The sequence below is a fragment of the Lagenorhynchus albirostris genome, chromosome 16 (genome assembly GCF_949774975.1).
Source record: "Lagenorhynchus albirostris chromosome 16, mLagAlb1.1, whole genome shotgun sequence".
Classification (NCBI taxonomy): domain Eukaryota; kingdom Metazoa; phylum Chordata; class Mammalia; order Artiodactyla; family Delphinidae; genus Lagenorhynchus; species Lagenorhynchus albirostris.
Genome location: NC_083110.1, coordinates 40,505,600 through 40,525,777, shown reverse-complemented (window position 1 = coordinate 40,525,777; position 20,178 = coordinate 40,505,600). Strand labels below are relative to the sequence as shown.

The window sequence follows — 20,178 nt, the reverse complement described above, 5'->3', positions numbered from 1 at the left end:
AAATAACAAGACGAGCTGTAGCACATATTCGAATCCGGTACATGTTTTTCGAGCTAATTTGTTATCCTCATTTTACAGATTGGGAACTCCAGGTTCAGTACCTTGATCAAAATCCAATTGCAGGGACCAACTCCAGAGCCGGCAGCTCTGAGCCCACGCTGTGGGTCGAGGTCAGCGGTGAGTAACCAGCCCGGCCCGGGGCGGCGGCCGAGCAGGGCGCAGAAACTACACTTCCCAGTGTGCCTGGCGGGGCGGGGCGGGCGCAGGCTCCTTCCCAGAAGCAAAAGCGGAAACAAAAGAGTCTCGCCGGCGTCCCCGCCCGCATACTCGCGCACACTCGCGCTCGGGCGCCTTAGGAACAGGCATCGGCACCCAGAGCGAGCCAGAGAGCGGCGAGCTGGGGATTCACCCGGCTGAGCCAGCCGAGGAGCCGGCGAGCCGGGCCCGCGACGACCCCACGCCCCCGAGCCCCGCAGCCGACCCCAGCCGGCCGGTATCCCAGCCGCCCTCCCTGACCCATGGCGCTGAAGCGGATTCAGAAAGTGAGTGCCGGGGCCAGGCCTGGGGCGGCGGGGCGGGCTTCGGCCCCCTGCCCACGCTGACCCCGGCGGTGGCCCCTAGAGACGCGCCGCGAGGGAACGTCAAGGGAGGATGGGCCGGGGCGGGGACCGGGGGCCAGAGACGCCGGCGGGGCCAGCGGGCACCCGACAGGTGAGGTGGGAGCAGCGGTAGGTCCCGTGTGCTGGAGGTTTGTTGGAGGCAGGGGGCCCGCTGTGCGCTCGCGCCGGAGCTGAGCCCCGAGCCCGGGCTGGAGAGCCTCCTTGGTCTCCAGACCTTCCCGCAGTCTGTGCTGCTCGGTCACTGCTGGATTTTGCCCTACACCGGCTAGTTTTGGCCCTTGTCATGCTGCTTTCTCCACGCTGTTTCTTAAGCCCGTCCTCTTTATGTGCTTGCCTCCCCGGGATCCCGGGAGGGCCTGGGCCTGCAGCCTTCCTCCGCGGAGGTGTTGGGTTTGTTCTTTCTCTCCTCTGCGGTTGGCTGTTGCTCAGATGCCCGAATGGGGTGGAAAAGCTCTTTTGGGGCCGAGAAACCAGGAGAAACCTCCTGCCTCTTCTATTTTGGTGCCTCTCCTGCTGCCACTTTAGGTCACATAGCTGTAGTGAAAACATAGTTGCTGATACACAACAAGATGACCTCTTGGCTGTGATTCATCGTGAGTCAAGCCAAGCAGGTTTTTTTCCCCCTTGTGATAAACTTATATGTAAAGTTTGTGACACAACAGAAACTGCCACAAATTAAATTGTTTGATGCTTTGACACATGGCTATAGAATGAGGAAGAAATGTGTATGTTCATTAAACAAATATTTATCCATCCCAACTCAGTGTTAGGAATTATCTTCTCTTGCATAATGTTTATTGCTACAGTCTCTAATGTGAACATCTTACAAAACTGAGGTTGGGGCATTTTCTTTCTCTTCACTTTTATTTCTTTTTGGGTTATCACGTCTGTTCACTGACACAAGTTTTAGGTTTTTTACTGTTATGGTTCATGTGGAGAACACTGAGAATTTGTTTTTTTTAATGGGTAGTGCGTTCAGCAAGTTAAGCCAACAGTGGACAGCATGTTTTGCAAAGAATTTCAAAAGAAATCCTACCAAAAATTTGTGTCAACTTTTTCAGGCATGAATCCACAGAGCAGTGATAGAGATGTATACATTGTATTCTCAGTTACCCTTGGTGTCATCTTCTGGTACAGAGGACAGCAACTTTCAGACCCAGCCGGTTTGCCGGGGGTGGGGGAGAGGTCAAATACTAAATCTGTGAAATACTGTTATTTTTTTGTGCCTTTTAAGGTTCCTCTCACTACAATACACATAGTTAATCATCAGCATTTATTGATTAATGTGTTTTCTGATTTGAAGATAATGCAATTACACATTTTTTTCATGTAGAAAATACTAATTTTGAAGCCACACTCAGCATCTTTGCCATGTCTTGTGTACTTATTAATGATGATGTAATGTTGGCTCACATTTGAGGTAAACACATTTTTGCAAGGAAGTCTTAAGATTCCATTTCCTTCTTCCCTAGTTGTGAGAATTTTTCACAAGACTTCGCACATCCAGTAGCTTTTAAATACCGTAGAATTTGTCCACAGTAAGTAAGCATTCAAAGAAAATTGACACTATTTGTAGATATACTGGGCAATTATCAATCACCATGCTAAGCCAATATATTTGGCTTATATTTATAATATGGCATATATGAAAATCATATTTTTAGTAGCTATTGGTTATTATTAGTTTATAACAGAGTTGTCTGTAAAAAAAAAAGAAAAATTTGGGATCACATAATATCTCATCTCTGCATATCAGTCTTTGGCTTTTCTTCTCTGTTATCAGAAAAGTTAACTTGTACAAATCTCTTTTCCAGCCATTCTTTCAACTTCAGGAGGCATTTTATTTGATTCCCCACTTTTCCTTTTTCTTTACCTACCTCCTTGACTAGAAGCAAATTCCAGGGGAGCTGTGCTGTTTGCCATATGAACAGTTAAGTTAAAAACTGTCTTTGATATCATCAGTTTACAGATTCTTTTTGAATCTTGCGTGCTTCAACAAAAGAATACGCATAATTAACTTTCGGCCTTTCTTTTAAAATGTAATAAAGTAACACTGTCAGGTACCTTCCAGGTCATTGGGTTGTGATTTTCGTGTACCTACAGTGGCAAGCTTTAGAACTGTGCACAACCTTAAAGAACTCTGCAGGAGTGGAGTGGGGTGGAGGGCAGGGGAATAGCTTACAGACAGTGGTCCCCAACCTTTTTGGCACCAGGGACCGGTTTTGTGGAAGACAGTTTTTCTATGGGGGGTGGTAATGCGAGCGATGGGGGGGATGGTTCAGGCTGTAATGCGAGCGATGGGGAGCCGCAGGTGAAGCTTCGCTCGCTGGCCCACTGCTCACCTCCTGCTGTGCAGCCCGGTTCCTAACAGGCCATGGACCAGTATCCAGTCCGCCCCTGGGGGCTGGGGACTCCTGTTATAAGGTAGTGTATCAGAATCACCTGTGGGACATTTTCAGACTGTCCCCACTGCTGTAAATGGAGAGATGTTGAATCCCACAGATGCGCTGGGGTGGAAAGAAGGTTGTGAACCACTGACTGACATTCTAGTCTACTCTCCTTATTAGAGAAGGAGCTTGAGGTTTGGAGTGGAGTGCTTTGTCCAGGTTAATATCTTAAGTGATTTGGCATGTTTTTAAAAGTTCATAACTTCACTTCGTCTGAAAAGATTAAAGATAGTTGAATTAAAATTGTATGAATATACAAAGCATGTGGATATGAGTGCTCAGAATATATTTTTATGCTAGAGTATGCTAAATGATTTAATACTCTGATTTAGACATCCAATGCCAGTTTTGCATTTCGGCTCATAAATTTACACACCCATGCCCTATTTTTAGACACAATGGAAGATGTTGTCACAGTCACCTGAATCACTAAAGGGAAAAAATTTGAACAAAGTCTGAGGAAAGATCCCCTAAAACATGTCTGAAAAAAGAGGGCAGTTTTTCAGCTGGACATTTATTATTTTCTAGAATTAATTTTGAAGTGTTTATTCTATGAATACTATTTTCATACCTTGGTAAACTTTTTTTGGAAATCATTTTTTAAATTAATTAATTAATTTTTGGCTGCATTGGGTCTTCATTGCTGCGCGTGGGCTTTCTCTAGTTGCGGCGAGCGGGGGCTACTCTTTGTTGGGCACGTGGCCTTCTCATTGTGGTGGCTTCTCTTGTTGTGGAGCATGGGCTCTAGGCGCATGGGCTTAAGTAGTCGTGCCTCGCAGGCTCTAGAGTGCAGGCTCAATAGTTGTGGTGCACGGTCTTAGTTGCTACGTGGCATGTGGGATCTTCCCGGACCAGGGCTCGAACCCATGTCCCCTGTGTTGGCAGACAGATTCTTAACCACTGCGCCATCAGGGAAGTCCCTGGAAATAATTTTTTTTAATTATGAATGTTATATCACAATACTGAATGTCTTGAAAACCAGAAAGGGAAAAAAAAAGAAAGGAAATTCTAACACAGTTATCATCTTAGTATATTTCTGTCTAGATTTGAGTTTTATTTTGCAAATATAGCAACACAGATGACTATTCCTCAGTATATAGTTCTGCTGCCAAAATGGAATATTTGTATTTTTAATAATCAATTTAACTTAAAATGTATATATAAATTAAAATACTTTATAAGTATTCTGAACTGTTGAATTTTTTGATTTGTACACTTCCGCATTAAACTATTTTATGTCAGTCTAGAAAACCTTAGGATACTTCAAAAAAACAAACAGAAAAAAAAACCCAGCCCTTTGTGGATGGAGCATCAGATGGGAGAAGAAGCTCTGGTTTCTGTTCCTGGCTCTGTGACTTACCAGCTTGTTTCCCTATCCATACAGCTGCTGATAAGTACAACCAGCATGTATAATATATAATGGTTCCTCTGTGCTAGATACTGTATTAAGTGCTTGACATATATTAATTGATTTAATCATTAGTGGGCCCAAGAGGTAGAAACGATTATTATCCCCATTTTACAGATGATAAAACTAAGGCATAAAGATGTTGAGTAATGTACTCAGAATCACGTTTTGTAATTGTAAGTGGCAGCACTAAGAGTCCAAACCAGACAGTTGGCTCCAGAGTCCCTGCTTTTAACTATTTCAGTATATCCAGGTAGACTCACATCTTCTTAAAGATGTGAGTCTTAAACTGAAGGACATAGAGTCAAATGAGTTTATGGATGTAAGTGTTTTGCAAACTGGAATATTCTGTACAAATGTAATGTGGTATTATAATTAAGACCTTGGCATATTTAATCATTTTCACTGATGCATCACTCAGCTTGTTGATTATGCATTGTAAGTTTTTGCTCTGAGGTAATGTGCACTAGACCGGTTAACATGGTAAAAGAATAATGTAACTTTGTTCATCTTTATTCCATCACTTAAAATGTTTCTCCTCCAAAAGGATTTAGAAAAATTGGTGTAATTCATAAATGTTCTGTCAAAAGTATCATTTCATTGTGAGGTTTTCATTTGAGAAAATGGTTTACGAATTGATCTAGCTATTTAGTTCCTATAATGGCTTTGAATAGTAGTCAACAGTTCAGATTACACAGATATATTAGAAAGACTTTCAGATTACAAGATTAAGTCTAAGACTCCAGGTTCCTTCAGTAAAAAGGGATATGACTTCTAAAAACATTTTGAAAAGAACACACTATTCATGCTTCTTGGTAGATAAATGGTTTGCCTCGAGATGAAAGGAAGAAAGCGTTCTTTTTCTAAAAAGCCACTGTATGCATTTTTCTGCTTTTAAATCTTTGTAATTAAATTCAGTCTTCCTTTTGCCGCCAAGATCATATATTTTTCTTCCTTTATCACAACCAAGGTGTAAAAAGATTAGATAACCTATCCTAGTTTAAAAGTTCTGAGGTTTCTTCTCTGTGGAAATAAATAGCATAGATCTAATAAGGCTGTTTATGCCTGCTTTAGGAAGTCAGGCACATGTTATAAAAACCAAACCTAGCAGGATGTGGGATCGCTTCCAGCAAAGCAGAATAGCATCCTTATTCATTTTGGTTCTCTGAAATACATGTAGGAAATGTATTTAATGAGCACCGTTAATCAAAATGATCAGCATAATACTTTGCATCAAACTGAGTTAATGGTTGTCTGTAATGTATTAGCTCCCCCCACCCCTTTTTTAAAAAGTGGGTAAACTGATGCTATGTGTAATTAAAAAATTAAGTATTGAGATACTTGTCCTCTCTCCTCTTAACCCTGTATGCTGGATTAAAAAATACTGGAATATATAATATAACCCAGATTTGCAGGGTTTCAGGATTGGAGGGGTCCGCAGACCACCTCAGAACAAATGAAGGCCAAACAGGTTCTGATTCTGGCCTGCTTTGATCTAGATGGCCTCTGAGAAGCTGAGGGTTTTTTCTGCATTTAATTTGGTCTTGGGATGAATCTGTGAAGGTTCAGTTACATACATTAGACAGTAGTACGAGGCTCCTATGTTCCAGGAGTTGTCCGTAGTATGGGGAAGAAACCATCCTGAAAAACTCCATCTAGCACTGCCCGTTGGATCACACTGTGCTCTGCAGCTTCCTGTCTTTCCTCTTTCTGGATGTTTCCCCCACTGTTCTGTATTCATATTATCCCTGTTTGCGTGGCTCTTCTCCTTCACTGACAGCAGATTGTTATTAGATTCCTAGTCGTCTTTCAGATTTAGGAAAGCCTTTCTAACTGGGGTGAGGTGGGGGGTTTGTTCACCTTAAACTTTATTCGCAGTAAAATTAACCTGATGGTTCTCACTCCAGGTGGCCACCCTCCTTTTGTGAGTAGTTTGGATTGCTCTAGAGGTAACCCATCAGACTTGGTGGCCTGGGCTCATTGTTCTTCTCTAAACCAGTAAAACTCTTTTTTTTTTTTAATTTTTTTTTTAATGTATGTTGATTGAACTATTTTTTTTAATAAATAAATTAATTATTGGCTGAGTTGGGTCTTCATTGCTGTGTGTGGGCTTTTTCTAGTTGCGGCGAGCTGGGGCTACTCTTCGTTGCGGTGCACAGGCTTCTTATTGCGGTGGCTTCTCTTGTTGCGGCACCGGACCCTAGAGCACGCGGGCTTCAGTAGTTGCAGCACACGGGCTCAGTAGTTGTGGCACACGGGCTTAGTTGCTCCACGGCATGTGGTATCTTCCTGGACCAGGGCTTGAACCTGTATTCCCTACATTGGCAGGTGGATTCTTAACCACTGCGCCACCAGGGAAGTCCCATAAACTAGTAAAACTCTTGCTGGTATTTTTGCTTCCCCCAAGTTTTGATGTGTTGTATTTTCATCTTCATTTAGTTAAAAATATTTTCTAATTTCCCTTTTGTTTTCTTTTTCGATTCTTGAGTTATTTAAAAATATATTATTTATTTCCTAAATAATTGGGATTTTACAGAGCTTTCTGTTATTGATTTCTAATTTAATTCCATTGTGATCAGAATATCTGTTATTGACTCCTTTACAATTTTTGAGGCTTGTTTCATGGCCCAGAATGTGGTCTCTATTTTTTACCTACACAATGATAATGTCCTTCCGGTTTTCAGCATAGCTTTTCAATGAACAATGTTCAATAATTTCTAGTCTTCATTTTGCCAGTGTCCGTTTGGTGTCTGTACAGCCTAGGCTATGTTTAAGTAATGAATGCCAAACTAAGACATTTACACCTTGCCAATGTTTTAGTGTCTTCTCGCACTTTTATGAGCTTTCAGAGCAGGGGTGACAAAATCAGTTTAGGGGGACACAAACTGCATTTTAAAAAATGGAATAGAAAACATTAGTGCTTTGGGTATAGTAATGGTGTTGTTTCATGAAATCTTTGTTTTAGTTATGTATATGTATTCCTGTGCGTGTGTTATGTGTACTAGGTTGTGGTATATAATGTTTTTCTTATTATGACTTGCTGTAAGGAAAGTTTGAAAATCACTGTCCCATAGCATAAGATCTTTAGGTAAAATCACTATTGTCAAAAATACATGTCATATACATATATGTGTACATATGTATATAGAGAGAAAACAAATGAACCTATATACATACATACAAGCACACATACACAGATATAGATTCACACACATTGTAAAATGTTCTAGTCTTAGAACGTTTCTGTTTGATACAAACTGTCAATACTCATTGTTCTCTGCTACAAGTAGCAGCATTTTATAGTCACTGATGTACAACTGCAGTATTCAAGAATAGTACTGGGTGATACTAAGAGAGATTAATTACTTTATTATGAAAATACTTATTAAGTACGTACTATGTGCCAGTTATTAGGGATAGAACTGTAAGAAGGTAAATATTTAGTACATATTGGTAGATAGGTTTGTGTTTTAAGTGGATTTTGAGAAATAGGCTGCTACCTTTTTTCTTTTTCCCTGAAGCACCATCTTTCTTGGTTACTATGAAATAAATAGTAACTTTTGATAATGTAGCATTTAAAATGTTTTGTTGCATGTTCCATCGTGTGTCAAAATTCTATTATGTATGTAATTTCCTATCATGTTTTTCTCGCCTTTCAGAGTGTCTTTGAACACAGACCCTCTCAAAGCTTGTGAAGTAGTGTTCATTTCTAACCATTTATAAGAAAGAAGGCTCCTGGGAAAAGATAATAAGAATTCCTTTTCATTTCTTCATTTGTCACACTTTTGTTTCTCTTGAGCATGACTGAAAATGTGCAGATGTCCTTCATTCAGTACTGGAGTATTGTTGGCTCCAATGTCAACTGAAAATAATGTGCTCTAGTTATTACAGCCTTGAGGTGAGTATTGTTTTGGAGTGGGAGGAGTGCTGGAGTGGAAGTCAGATGGTCTGCGCCTGCGTCCTGGCTTTGGCTTTGTGACCTTGGCCAAGAAACTCATAGTCTTTATTTTCTTTATCTAGAAATATAATTAGTTGAACTAGATAACTTCTGTGGTCTTTTCTGACTTACAATTTTAAGCACATCTAAATAGTGTTATTTGCTGTTTTCCTTTTGTCCAGCAAACAGCAAAAATGGTCACAAAAATAAATATTGAGCAGTGACACTGTGCTCTACTGCTGCATGAAACTTGAGTTAAAATTATATTTATTTTAAATTGTCAGAATTGAAATAAATGTGGGCATCTTAATGTATAATAAAAGATGAATGAGTCTCTAAAGATATATTACTTTTTGATTAAAGAGCATTTATTTGAGATGCAAATAAGATGTATTTCTGTTTTTGTATGGGTAACATAATGAGCTTTTCTAATTCCATTTAGCATCCATCTGTTTCAAAGGTATCTTTTGTACTTAAAAGATTATTTTATCCACATATTTAGACAGCTGTCTTACACAACTGCTTTACATGTAGTAGATTTTTTAGATTCAAGTTAATGCACTTATAGAGCACCTTATGTATATAAGGCATATACAAAATGTGATAAGGAGATATATGGAAAAGCAAGGTATAACCAACATTATCTAAGAAATTTTAAACTAGTAAGGATATGAGATGTACCATAACAACTAGGTAGACTTAGGAAAGTACCATAAGGAAAATACAACATTTGAGCAGGAGGGGAGTCAAAGGTGGGAGAGGCCAAATATATTTGGGGGAAATTAGGAAAAATTATACGGAAAAGGTGGAATTGGATATAGGTTTGGAAGAATGGCATATTTGGAAGAATAGCATTTTTTAAGACAGGGAAGCTAGGTCCATAGAGGAAGCTACAGAAATGAAGGCACTGGAAAGTACATGGCTTATTTGGAAGGGAACAGATAATCATGCTTTTGGGAAGCATTCAGAAAATATTAGACCATAAAAGTTCATACTGTGGAGGGCCTTGAAGACTCATGCTGACAAATGTGTACTTAATGCAGGAGTTGGGGGTTGCCATTGAAGATTTTTGAGTAAAGAAGAAACATTCTTAATCCTATTGCTAGGTATACATTCTTGCCCTCATAGAACACAAGATTCTTTACTGTTTGTAGTTATAGATTTGTAGTACATCACGAAAAGGGAAGTACAAGAGTGCCATGGGAATATAGCAGGGACCCTTTGGAGGGTTCAAGGAAAGCCGCCCTAAGGAAATGATGTTTAAGATGAGACATGAAAGTGAAAGTTGAGGGGGGTGGTGATTAGGAGTCTTCTATCTAAAAGGAAGTCATGTTTGAAACTAGAGACAAGACAGCATTTGGGGGAATTGAAAGTCACTGTGACTGGTGCAGAGAATGTTGGGGGAAAGTGTGGGGCTAGAGAGCAGTCAGATCCTGGAAACCATTTTAAGGATTTATAAATCTTCTATTAAGGCTAATGGAAAAACATTGAAAGGGTTTGACATGGTACTTCAAGAAGATGATTTTGACCACAGTGTGTTGGTAGAGAAGTAGGAGGACAGCAGGTTAGTTAAGACAGCATTACACTTGTTCAAATGAGGTCCAGGAGGGTCTGAGCCAGCCTGGTGGCAGAGGGCATTTGGAAAAGGGGGTATGTGAGGAAAATTGTGGGTGTTTGTACCACCTGGCCTTTTTGAATTGGTCTGACCCACCGTACCTCCCCCTGCTTGGCCTTTCAAGTCAAATCTCTAAGGCTCAGTAATCTGGGCAGTCTCTTCAGACCCCTCCATCTACTGACCAGTTCTTTAATAGTGTCTCCCTGGTTCAAACCTTTGGCTTCTTATCCTGAAATGTCTCTCCTCTGGCTTTTCTCCAACTCTTCTGCCCTTTGGACCTCAGTTTTTCTATAGGATGGGCCTCCTTCTAGAACCCTTTCAGTGGGAGGATCTGGACTAAAGGAGAATCTAAACAACTTGGTACTGATTCGTATAGACGATGGGGCATGAAGGGAAGAAGGAATCATGGTGATCTCAAGGTTTAGAGTTTGGGTTCCTGGAATAAGTGCATTTTTACCATAATACTTCATAAAGTAGATTCAAATACAATTTTTTACTGGGATACCTTGGATTTGTCTAAAATATATTTTTATTTATGTAATTCCTATGATGGAAATATTACATATAAAGGGAGGTTGTTGAGTCTTCCCTTTAAAAGGAAGCCATGTTTTAAATTACAGGCAAGGTAGCATTTTGGGAAATTGAAAGTCATATTATGGTTGCTCTAGAGAGCATGGGGGAAAGTGGTTTCAGATCTGAGATATTGGGTAGATAATGTCCCTAACCTGACCTCAAACATTGATTCTAAATTGTGCTCTTTATAGTTCAAATTTAATAAATATTACTTTGATTTGGAAAAGTCAATAGTGTCATTGCTTTTTTCATCATCTTCCTTTTGTGTGGAATTTGACTGCATTATCATCATTATTTTTAATAAACAGCCTTTGCCAGAGATACCTGATCCAAAGAGACAGCGAAGCAGCCAGGACCAGTTTACTGAAGTGAATTTGGTTCCTATAACTTAATTAATTGGATGTCATCAGCATTTTGAAGTCTTCAGGAAGGAATCTTCACAGTTTAAAATAAAGATATTTTAATTCAAGGGTTTAGAGGGGTTCTGTATTCAGAGACATTTCTGAGAATTGTTTGACATCTCCCTATTGAAATAGCTCTAGTCAACTGGATAAGGAGATCAGAGTCTGAATTATAAGCCCATGAAGTGTTTGTTTACAGACAAACCAATTATAGCTCATATATCCCTTTAGAGACAACATAAAAAATGCAATCCAGTAAGAATCACTGTCTTGTTTTAGAAGTGTTGATATAAAGATGGTTGTGTCACATTAATTAATTGCCTGTTGAGCCAGGATTTTTGAAATAATGCTTTCATGTGCTTTGGATTCAGTAATTTAGATTTTGGACTGTAAATCAGTCACTATGCATGGGCTGTTTAATGTCCTTTACACACACACAGTGGGGTATATATTACATCTATTATGGAGATTTAGACTTTCTGAATGTTGAAACTAGAGAACAACAAAGCATTTTCAGTCTGGTCAGCACAATTTTTTAGAGAATATTTACTGCATAGTGTCATATTAAGTATGATGGTAAATAAGGAAACTGACTTGTTAGCTTTCCTTCTCCACTGTTCAGATTGGCCTGTTACCCTTCGGGGAGCTGAGAGATTAATGCAGGCCTCTCTGCTCTTACATTCCCTTCTTTGTTTCCTTTTATTTGTTTACTTTCTTTGAATTAGGCTGCCTCATCTACTTTTAGATTTTAAGTCCCCTAGAGGCAGGGACTGTGTCTAGTTTGGTTTTATGGAGAACACTCAGCATATTGTGGGGATGTTATAAACGTGCCATCTGTGCCAATTTAAAATTCAGTTTCAGGCCTCTCAGTACTTTTCTTTGTGTCTAGTTCGATATAGAAATCTGAACTAGACTAGAGGTGCTTAGCCATGTAAGGCTATATAAATTCCTTAAGTACATGTTTTTGTGGACTCATAGTGCCAGTCTAGGGACACTATCCAGATAGGGACAATATCTTATAATCTGCCTTTCATTATTGTATCTTGTATTTTTATTTTGAAATTTAATTAGTATTTTTATGAGTGTCAGATTGGAATAGAAAACTGCTTCATTGATACAGACTATCTGGGGGCATACTTTCACCATATTGATGATATTTATTGCATGGTCTATGTTTAAGTATAAGATTGGTTTGTTTTAAGCTTACTTTGTTTAAAAGGAGAAGACAGAAGTTAAAACTATGTATTTCAATTTTCAATTTAAAAAGCCACCGGAAATGAAATTGAAAGATATACAAAATACATGTATGCACACAGCGTGTTTACTATAACGAGTTCTTTTCATATATGGAGTTATAACTAGTCTCATTATTTGATAGCCATCTTTTACATTATATGATTTCTCTCTGTGTAACTGGCAGTAGAATTGCTGGGTCATGTTCACCTTTAATGATTACTGTCAGATTTTTCCTCTTCCACCAGTGACATATGAGAGTTCCAGTAGCTTCACATCTTTGTCAACATTTGTACTTTTCTTCTTTTTAAATTTTCACCTTTGGAGGTTGTAATGACATTGTATTTTGGTTTTAATTTGCATTTCCTTGATGACTAATGAAGCTGCGGCCCTTCCCGTATGCTTGTTGGCCATATGGATACCCTGCACTACCAGGGAAGTCCCTTTTTTTCTTTTTCTATATGGATACCCAGTTGACCTAGCACCACCTATTGAAAAAATTTTTCCTTTTCCCTCCACTAGAATGTCACTGTGTTCACTTTTAATTTTTGAATTCCAAGTTTGCCATTTTCTTTCCATTTTCAGCACATTGATGAAGTTAAAATAAGTGCTCATGGTACCACTCAGATGTCACACACCATCACTTTTGCTTCTACATCAGAAGTGCTATTTGTTTATTCAAAACAGTGATAATATCCTAAATTGGGTTTAAAGGATATGCTGTCCATTTTTAAAATGTGCAGCTTTCTGTAATGGAGCTTTGTAGAGCCCCAGGGAGCACCACTCACATTGAAATCTATGTGAATGGCGCCCCTTGGAGTTGGCACACATGGCCTGTGGGGCAAATGCAGCAGCCCTGAGTGCTGCTTGTAATAACTGGCAAATTATAAAAAAAACAAAACCAAAAACATGACCTTGGGACTTCCCTGGTAGCACAGTGGTTAAGAATCAGCCTGCCAATGCAGGGGACACAGGTTCGAGCCCTGGTCCGGGAAGATCCCACATGCCGTGGAGCAGCTAAGCCCGTGCGCCACAACTACTGAGCCTGCGCTCTAGAGCCTGCGAGCCACAACTAATGAGCCCGTGTGCCACAACTACTGAAGCCCGCGTGCCTAGAGCTCGTGCTCCGCAACAAGAGAAGCCACTGCAATGAGAAGCCCGCGCACCCCAATGAAGAGTAGGCCCCGCTCTCCGCACCTAGAGAAAGCTCGCATGCGCCCAGCAATGAAGACCCGATGCAGCCAAAAATAAATGAATAAATTAATTAAAATAAATAAGTAAATAAAACATGATCTTTTTCTATGCTCCAGCAATCCTCGTTTGTAAAACGAGGGTTATTTGTGTTCGATTACTGTGGTGCGCCACAAGTTTAAAGGGGTGGAGTAAGAAAGAAACTCTGAGGCAATCCATGTGGCTTTTCAGAATTTCCCAGCTCTTACAACCTTTTAATGTTTCATATTTGAGTTCATTTTTTATTTAGAAAGTAGTTTATTAATTTAACAAAAAAGAAAGAAAGTAGTTTGTGTCAGTCAAGATATTTTATACCAGTTCCTTCCTAGATCACACTTCTGTCCTAGGAGAAACTTTCTTTCTAGGGCTCCCTTGAGTGATCTAAACTTTAATGAACACATTCAGAAGGTGACCCTTGAGGCTCGTAGCTACTCTTATATGTATTTTCTTGGAGGCACAACTACTTGTAACCTATATCTTTTAAACTGTTGGGTTGGCCAAAAAGTTCATTCAGTTTGAAGTAAAAATAAAAGGCATGTTTTTCATTTTCATGAAGAACTTTATTGAACAATGTATTCACTAACCGAACGAACTTTTTGGCCAACCCAATATATCTTATAAAGTTACTTTTTTCCACAAATGAGTTCTCCTTGAATTTCATGCCCCAGTTCAATCATCAACAAATGTGCCTGACTAGTGACTTGTGAGGATTTTTATTACTATCATAATCTTATACCATTAAAAATAAATGTTTAAAACATTGGAGTTGGGACGAGAGTATAAAATCAGAGTCATGATCCCTATTAGAAAGGATGTGGAAGTGCTTAATAAACAAACTCCTGCTATAATTAGTTCAGCTGGTTAAATTGAGCTTGGAACAAGTAAGAAAAAAAAAAACTCAGTCCATGCCACAGACTGCAGCTCTGAGTATGCGTAGCTCTGTCACCAAGGATTGCCAGTGTTTGGAAGACAGCTTAACTTTGAGACTAGGTCAGCTCAGCACAAACCCCTAACTCCTCTTGGAAAAGCAGCCCAAAGCTACGTCCTGAAAGTAGGTCAGCAGCATCTTAAATAAACAATAAGGATGGCATATTTAGAGTTTTGCGGTCTCCTAAATCAGAAGAACCACAACAAAAAAGACAAGAATTTTGTGTGGCTTTGGACACTTTGCTAGAATATCATACATTCTGTAAATTGAAAATAGTTGTGGCAGTGGCATGTGTTTTTGATACCTTAATGATTAATATTCTTTTGAGGTTCATTTCTAGATGTTATTATATGTTATTTAAAAGGCCACCCCAGTCTTTTTTAAGTGACCTGCACTATTCTCTCAACACCTGTTATTAAGATTTTTTTTATTATATGCAGTCCGCATATCTGCATAGGGGAGTAATTAATTCTGATTCTATTGCCAAATCTAATCATTTACATTTTTAAAAATAAATTTATTTTATTTATTTATTTTTGGCTGCATTGGTCTTCGTTGCTGTGCGTGGGCTTTCTCTAGTTGCGGCGAGCAAGAGCTACTGTTCGTTGTGGTGTATGGGCTTCGTTAGTTATGGTGCACAGGCTCAGTAGTTGTGGCTCGCAAGCTCTAGAGCGCAGACTCAGTAGTTGTGGCGCACGGGCTTAGTTGCTCCGCGGCATGTGAGATCTTCCCAGACCAGAGCTCGAACCCGTGTCCCCCGCATGGGCAGGCAGATTCTCAACCACTGTGCCACCAGGAAAGCCCCTGCATTTCTAAAAAATAGAAATTTGAGGTATCTATGCTCTGCTGATCACGCTCTTCCCTTTTTTTTTTTAATTGGAATACAGTTGCTTTACAATGTTGTGTTAGTTTCTGCTGTACAGCAAAGTGAATCAGCTATACGTATACATATATCCCCTCTTTGTTGGATTTCCTTCCCATTTAGGTCACCATAGAGCACTGAGTAGAGTTCCCTGTGCTGTATAGTTGGTTCTCATTAGTTATCTATTTCATACATAGTAGTGTATATATGTCAATCTGAATCTCCCAATCCATCCCACCCTGCCTTCTCCCCTTGGTATTCATATGTTTGTTCTCTACACCTGTGTCTCTATTTCTGTTTTGCAAGTAAGTTCTGTACCATTTTTCTAGATTCCACACATGTGCATTAATATAGGATATTTGTTTTTCTCTTTCTGACTTAACTTCACTCTGTATGACAGTCTCTAGGTCCATCCACATCTCTGCAAATGGCACAATTTCATCCCTTTTTATGGCCGAGTAATATTCCATTGTATATATATACCACATCTTCTTTATCCATTCGTCTGTTGATGGACATTTAGGTTGCTTCCATGTCCTGGCTATTGTAAATAGAGCTGCAATGAACATTGTGGTACATGACTCTTTTTGAATTATGGTTTTCTCTGGATGTATGCCCAGGATTGGGATTGCTGGATCATATGGTAGTTCTATTTTTAGTTTTTTAAAGAACCTCCCTACTGTTCTCCATAGGGGTTGTATCAAGCTATTCCTTAAATTATATTGTTTAACTCAAACAATATCAAGCACCTTATATGAAAGGCATTGTTCTAAGTATTGTGGAGGAATTCATGAATAAAATGCAAAAAAGTCTTAGTTTGAAAATAATATTCTGGTAGAAGAGGAAAGGGAAGGAGGAAATTAGAATTTCTTGAGCATCTATTATATAGGCCAGGTATTAAGTTAGTTACTTCACTTATGTGTTTTCATTTAATTCTCAGTATAGTTCTTCCAGTGATGTTCCCATATGAGGCATTTGAGCAAGAGGTTAAGTGAGTTGCCCAAGGTCACATAGCTAGTAAGGGTCAGTAGCAAGGCCAGGTCTGACTCCAAAACTCATATTTTTGAAGCGGTCATTGAGAAGACAGCCACTGTTAAGGAGAATGGATAAAATTTGGGCACAGGGAGTTAGAAGGAAGGTTATTTTTAGAGAAGGAAAATTATGAAGGTCAGAAAACTTTAGTCATGTACAGGGAACATCCAAGTACGCAGGCTAGACCTGACTAAATGGTTCTCAAACTTTTTGGTCTCGGGACCCCCTTATATTAAAAGTATTGAGTGCCTCAAAGAGCTTTTGTTTGTATAGGCTATATGTATTAATATTTACCATATGAGAAATTTAAAAATATTTAGTAATTTAAAAATAACAATAAACCCATTGAATATTAAAATAATAAAATTTTTATTAAAGATAACTGTATGTTCCAAAACAAATAAAAGTAGAGTGTCATTGTTTTATACGTGTTCAGATCTCATTATAGTCAGGCTTATAAATGACAGTTGAATTCTCACATCTGCTCATGCATTCAATCTGTTACAGTATCAAATATTCTTAAACTGGAAAACTCCACTGTATACCCATGAGATAATTGAGAGTGAAAAAGGCAAATATCTTAGTTTTATTATGAAATTAATTTTAACCTCACAGAGCTCCTGAAAGTGTTTTAGAAAACCCAAGGGCATTCTTTGGAGAATTACTTGGGATGTTTGTGAAGGGGAACCCAATTGAAAGTGTAGGGTTAGGACTAGATAATGAAAAGAGTTGGTTGAGTTTGGTCTTTAATAAGCAATGGGGAGCCACTGACATCTTCTAAGAAGAAAAATGAAATAAACCAAGCTGTGCTTTTAGAAGATTGTTATGCAGGTAATTCATAGAGTATTGGGAAGCAATTATAGTTGAACTGTAATAGATTTTTGAGGTAATGTAATAGGTATTAAGGTAGAATATATTATACTCTTCCTCTGACAAGATGAACTAGAGAAACGGGAGTCAAAATGAGCGTGGTGACTAGGAGACTAATAATCCCATTAATAAATATAGGGAACATAAAAAAGAAGCAAGCTTCAAAAAAAAAAAAATTGAAACAATGTAAAAGACATAAAGAAGCAAGACAAAAAAGAAGCAAGCTTCAAAAAAAAAAATTGAAACAATGTAAAAGACATAAATAAAAAGTGACGGCCCACTGCCAGATATAACTACTGTTAATAGTTTGGTGTGTATTCTTTTTATTTTCTATGCATGTATAGTATTATGGGATCTCTTGAGCATACTTTTACCACATATATTTTTCACTCAAAAACTATATATATATATATATATATATATATATTTTTTTTTTTTTTTTTTTTTTTTTTTTTGCGGTATGCGGGCCTCTCACTGCTGTGGCCTCTCCTGTCGCGGAGCACAGGCTCCAGACGCACAGGCCCAGCGGCCATGGCCCACGGGCCCAGCCGCTCCACGGCACGTGGGATCCCCCCAAACCGGGGCACGAACCTGTGTCCCCTGCATCGTCAGGCAGACCCTCAACCACTGCGCCACCAGGGAAGCCCAAAAACTATATTATTTTTATACAACGTTCTTTGATGTCAACATATACATATCTCATTCTTTTTAGTGGCTGTAGTATCTCATAGTATGGTTATGTCATAGAACCATTCCCTTATTGATGGGCCTTTAGGTTATCCTCAGTCTTTCATAATTACACAGAATGCCTCACTAAACATCCTTATATATATATATATCTTTGTCTGTTTGGATGATTATTACTAGGAGGTGAAATTCCTGCATCAGAGATCATATGCATTTTCCACTTTCACCATTATTGCCAAATTTCCCTCCAAAAGGTTCTATCTCAACTAACACTCCCTCCAACAGCAAGTGACATGCTTATTTCCCGCCAATGCCATGGATGGAGGTGTTCTAATACGGTGACAGTGGTTTGGTTTGGGTAATGGCCTTATGGATGTTTGACTATTTATTCATTGCTCTCTCTTGTTTTTCCCTACAAAGCACTGTTTTGCTTTGTTTTGCTTTTGTAACACACACACACACAATAATTAAAAATGAATCGTTTTAGAAAGAGAAAAACAAATACCATAAGCTAACGCATATATATGGAATCTAAAAAAACGGTACTGATAAACCTAGTGGCAGCACAGGAATAAAGACGCAGACAGAGAATGGACTTGAGGACACAGAGGGGGAAGGGGAAGCCTGGGACGAAGAGAGAGAGTAGCATTGACATACATACACTACCAAATGTAAAATGGAATGCTAGCGGGAAGCTGCTGCAGAGCACAGGGAGATGAATTTGATGCCTTGTGATGACCTAGAGGGGTGGGATAGGAAGGGTGGGAGGGAGGCTCAAGAGGGAGGGGATATGGGGATATATGTATCCATATAGCTGATTCACTTTTTTGTACAACAGAAACTAACACAATATTGTAAAGCAATTATACTCCAATAAAGATGTGAAGAAAAAATGAATGGTTTTAAATGCTTTGTCTTTGAGACCTTTAACTGTTAATCAGCATGGGATAAATTGGATCTTATGAGGATCCTATGGACTTGAGCAACTTGTATAATTCAGTGTTAATTCTTAAAGAGTGGAGAGAAGAGCAAAGGAAGAGATTACTGATCCTAGCATTTCCTTTTGAAATAATATAAGAATCATTAAATTATTTTTAGTACTCCGTATGTGGCTGTGATGCTAGAAGTAGATAAATAAGAATGCCAGTTATGGTAGAGAAAGCATAAATCAGGTAATTGGGTGATTTCTGAAAAACTTTGTGTAAACTAAATCAAAAGGGAAAAGTATAAGTGGTCCTTGATTTCTTGTGTTTGTCTAAAAGCATATTGGCTTCTGAATAGACTAAGAGCAAAAAGGTGGGGTTTTGATTTGTTTGGTTATAGTTTTTGTTTGTTTTATATTTTCACCTCCTTAGCACAACTCAGAATTTTTCATTTTTCAAATTTAAGGTCTCTATTTTTGTAGGCAGGGGAGGGTGTGTATTGTGCCTTTTGTTTTCTGTTGGTCATTCTGTCTGTGCATATGCACCGTAGTTTCAGTTGCGTATTTCCAAACAGTGTAATAGGGCATATTTCCAGACATATTTTTTTTTTTACTTTTTATTTTATATTGGGGTTTGGCGATTATCAATGTTGTGATAGTTTCAGGTACACAGCAAAGCGACTCAGCCATACATATACATGTATACATTTCTCCACCAAACTGCCATGCAGGCTGCCACATGCAGGCTGCCACATAACATTGAGCAGAGTTCCCTGTGCTATACAGTAGGTCCTTGTTGGTTATCCATCTTAAATATAGCAGCAGACACATATTTTGATAAAAATAACATTAGAAATTTAGACCCTCCTAAAAAAGTCTAGGATGCGTAAGTTTCCTCACCAAAGCACTTGTGTCAGTATTAGTAGTAATTTAATGATTGATGTGACTATTAAGAATGTTTGATGTACCATCAGCTGCCTCTTTCCTATAAGTGAGCTTTAAATAGACAACTTAAGAACCTGGCCTTGGCTTCACAGAGAACATGGTCCTGAGAAAAGGAGAAAGGCTGTGTGAGTTCACTGCCCAGGGCCCAGACACGGAGCCTAGCACGTCCAGCTCTGTGCTCCCAGCTCTTCACTTTTTCTACCCACCTGCCTTCCTTTTAAAAATTAAAACAAAGCTTTTGAATTCTGATTATGATGTATATGTATAATGTATAATATATAATGTATGTTCACTCTGAAACAAGTAATAAAGTATTGAAAGTGATAAATGACAAAGTAAAGGCAACTGTAATCCTCAGAAAAAAAAAAAAAGAACCTGGCCTTGGGACTTCCCTGGTGGTCCAGTGGTAAAGAATCCACCTTCCGGGCTTCCTTGGTGGCACAGTGGTTAAGAATCCACCTGCCGATA

The 20,178-nt window shown here is 38.9% G+C and overlaps 1 protein-coding gene across 2 annotated transcripts in view; it reads left to right on the top strand.

Annotated features, from left to right (window-relative positions):
* The first annotated feature begins 321 nt into the window (after nucleotides 1–321).
* The window catches only part of UBE2D1 (ubiquitin conjugating enzyme E2 D1), a 35,929-nt gene continuing 16,072 nt past the window's right edge, over nucleotides 322–20,178 (top strand). For both annotated transcript variants that reach the window (XM_060125966.1, XM_060125965.1), the window contains exon 1: nucleotides 322–542. Coding sequence is in view for 1 of the 2 variants with exons in the window: in XM_060125965.1 (XP_059981948.1) it covers nucleotides 519–542 (24 nt within the window). In the remaining variant the exon portion in view is untranslated. The remainder of the gene's footprint in view (nucleotides 543–20,178) is intronic.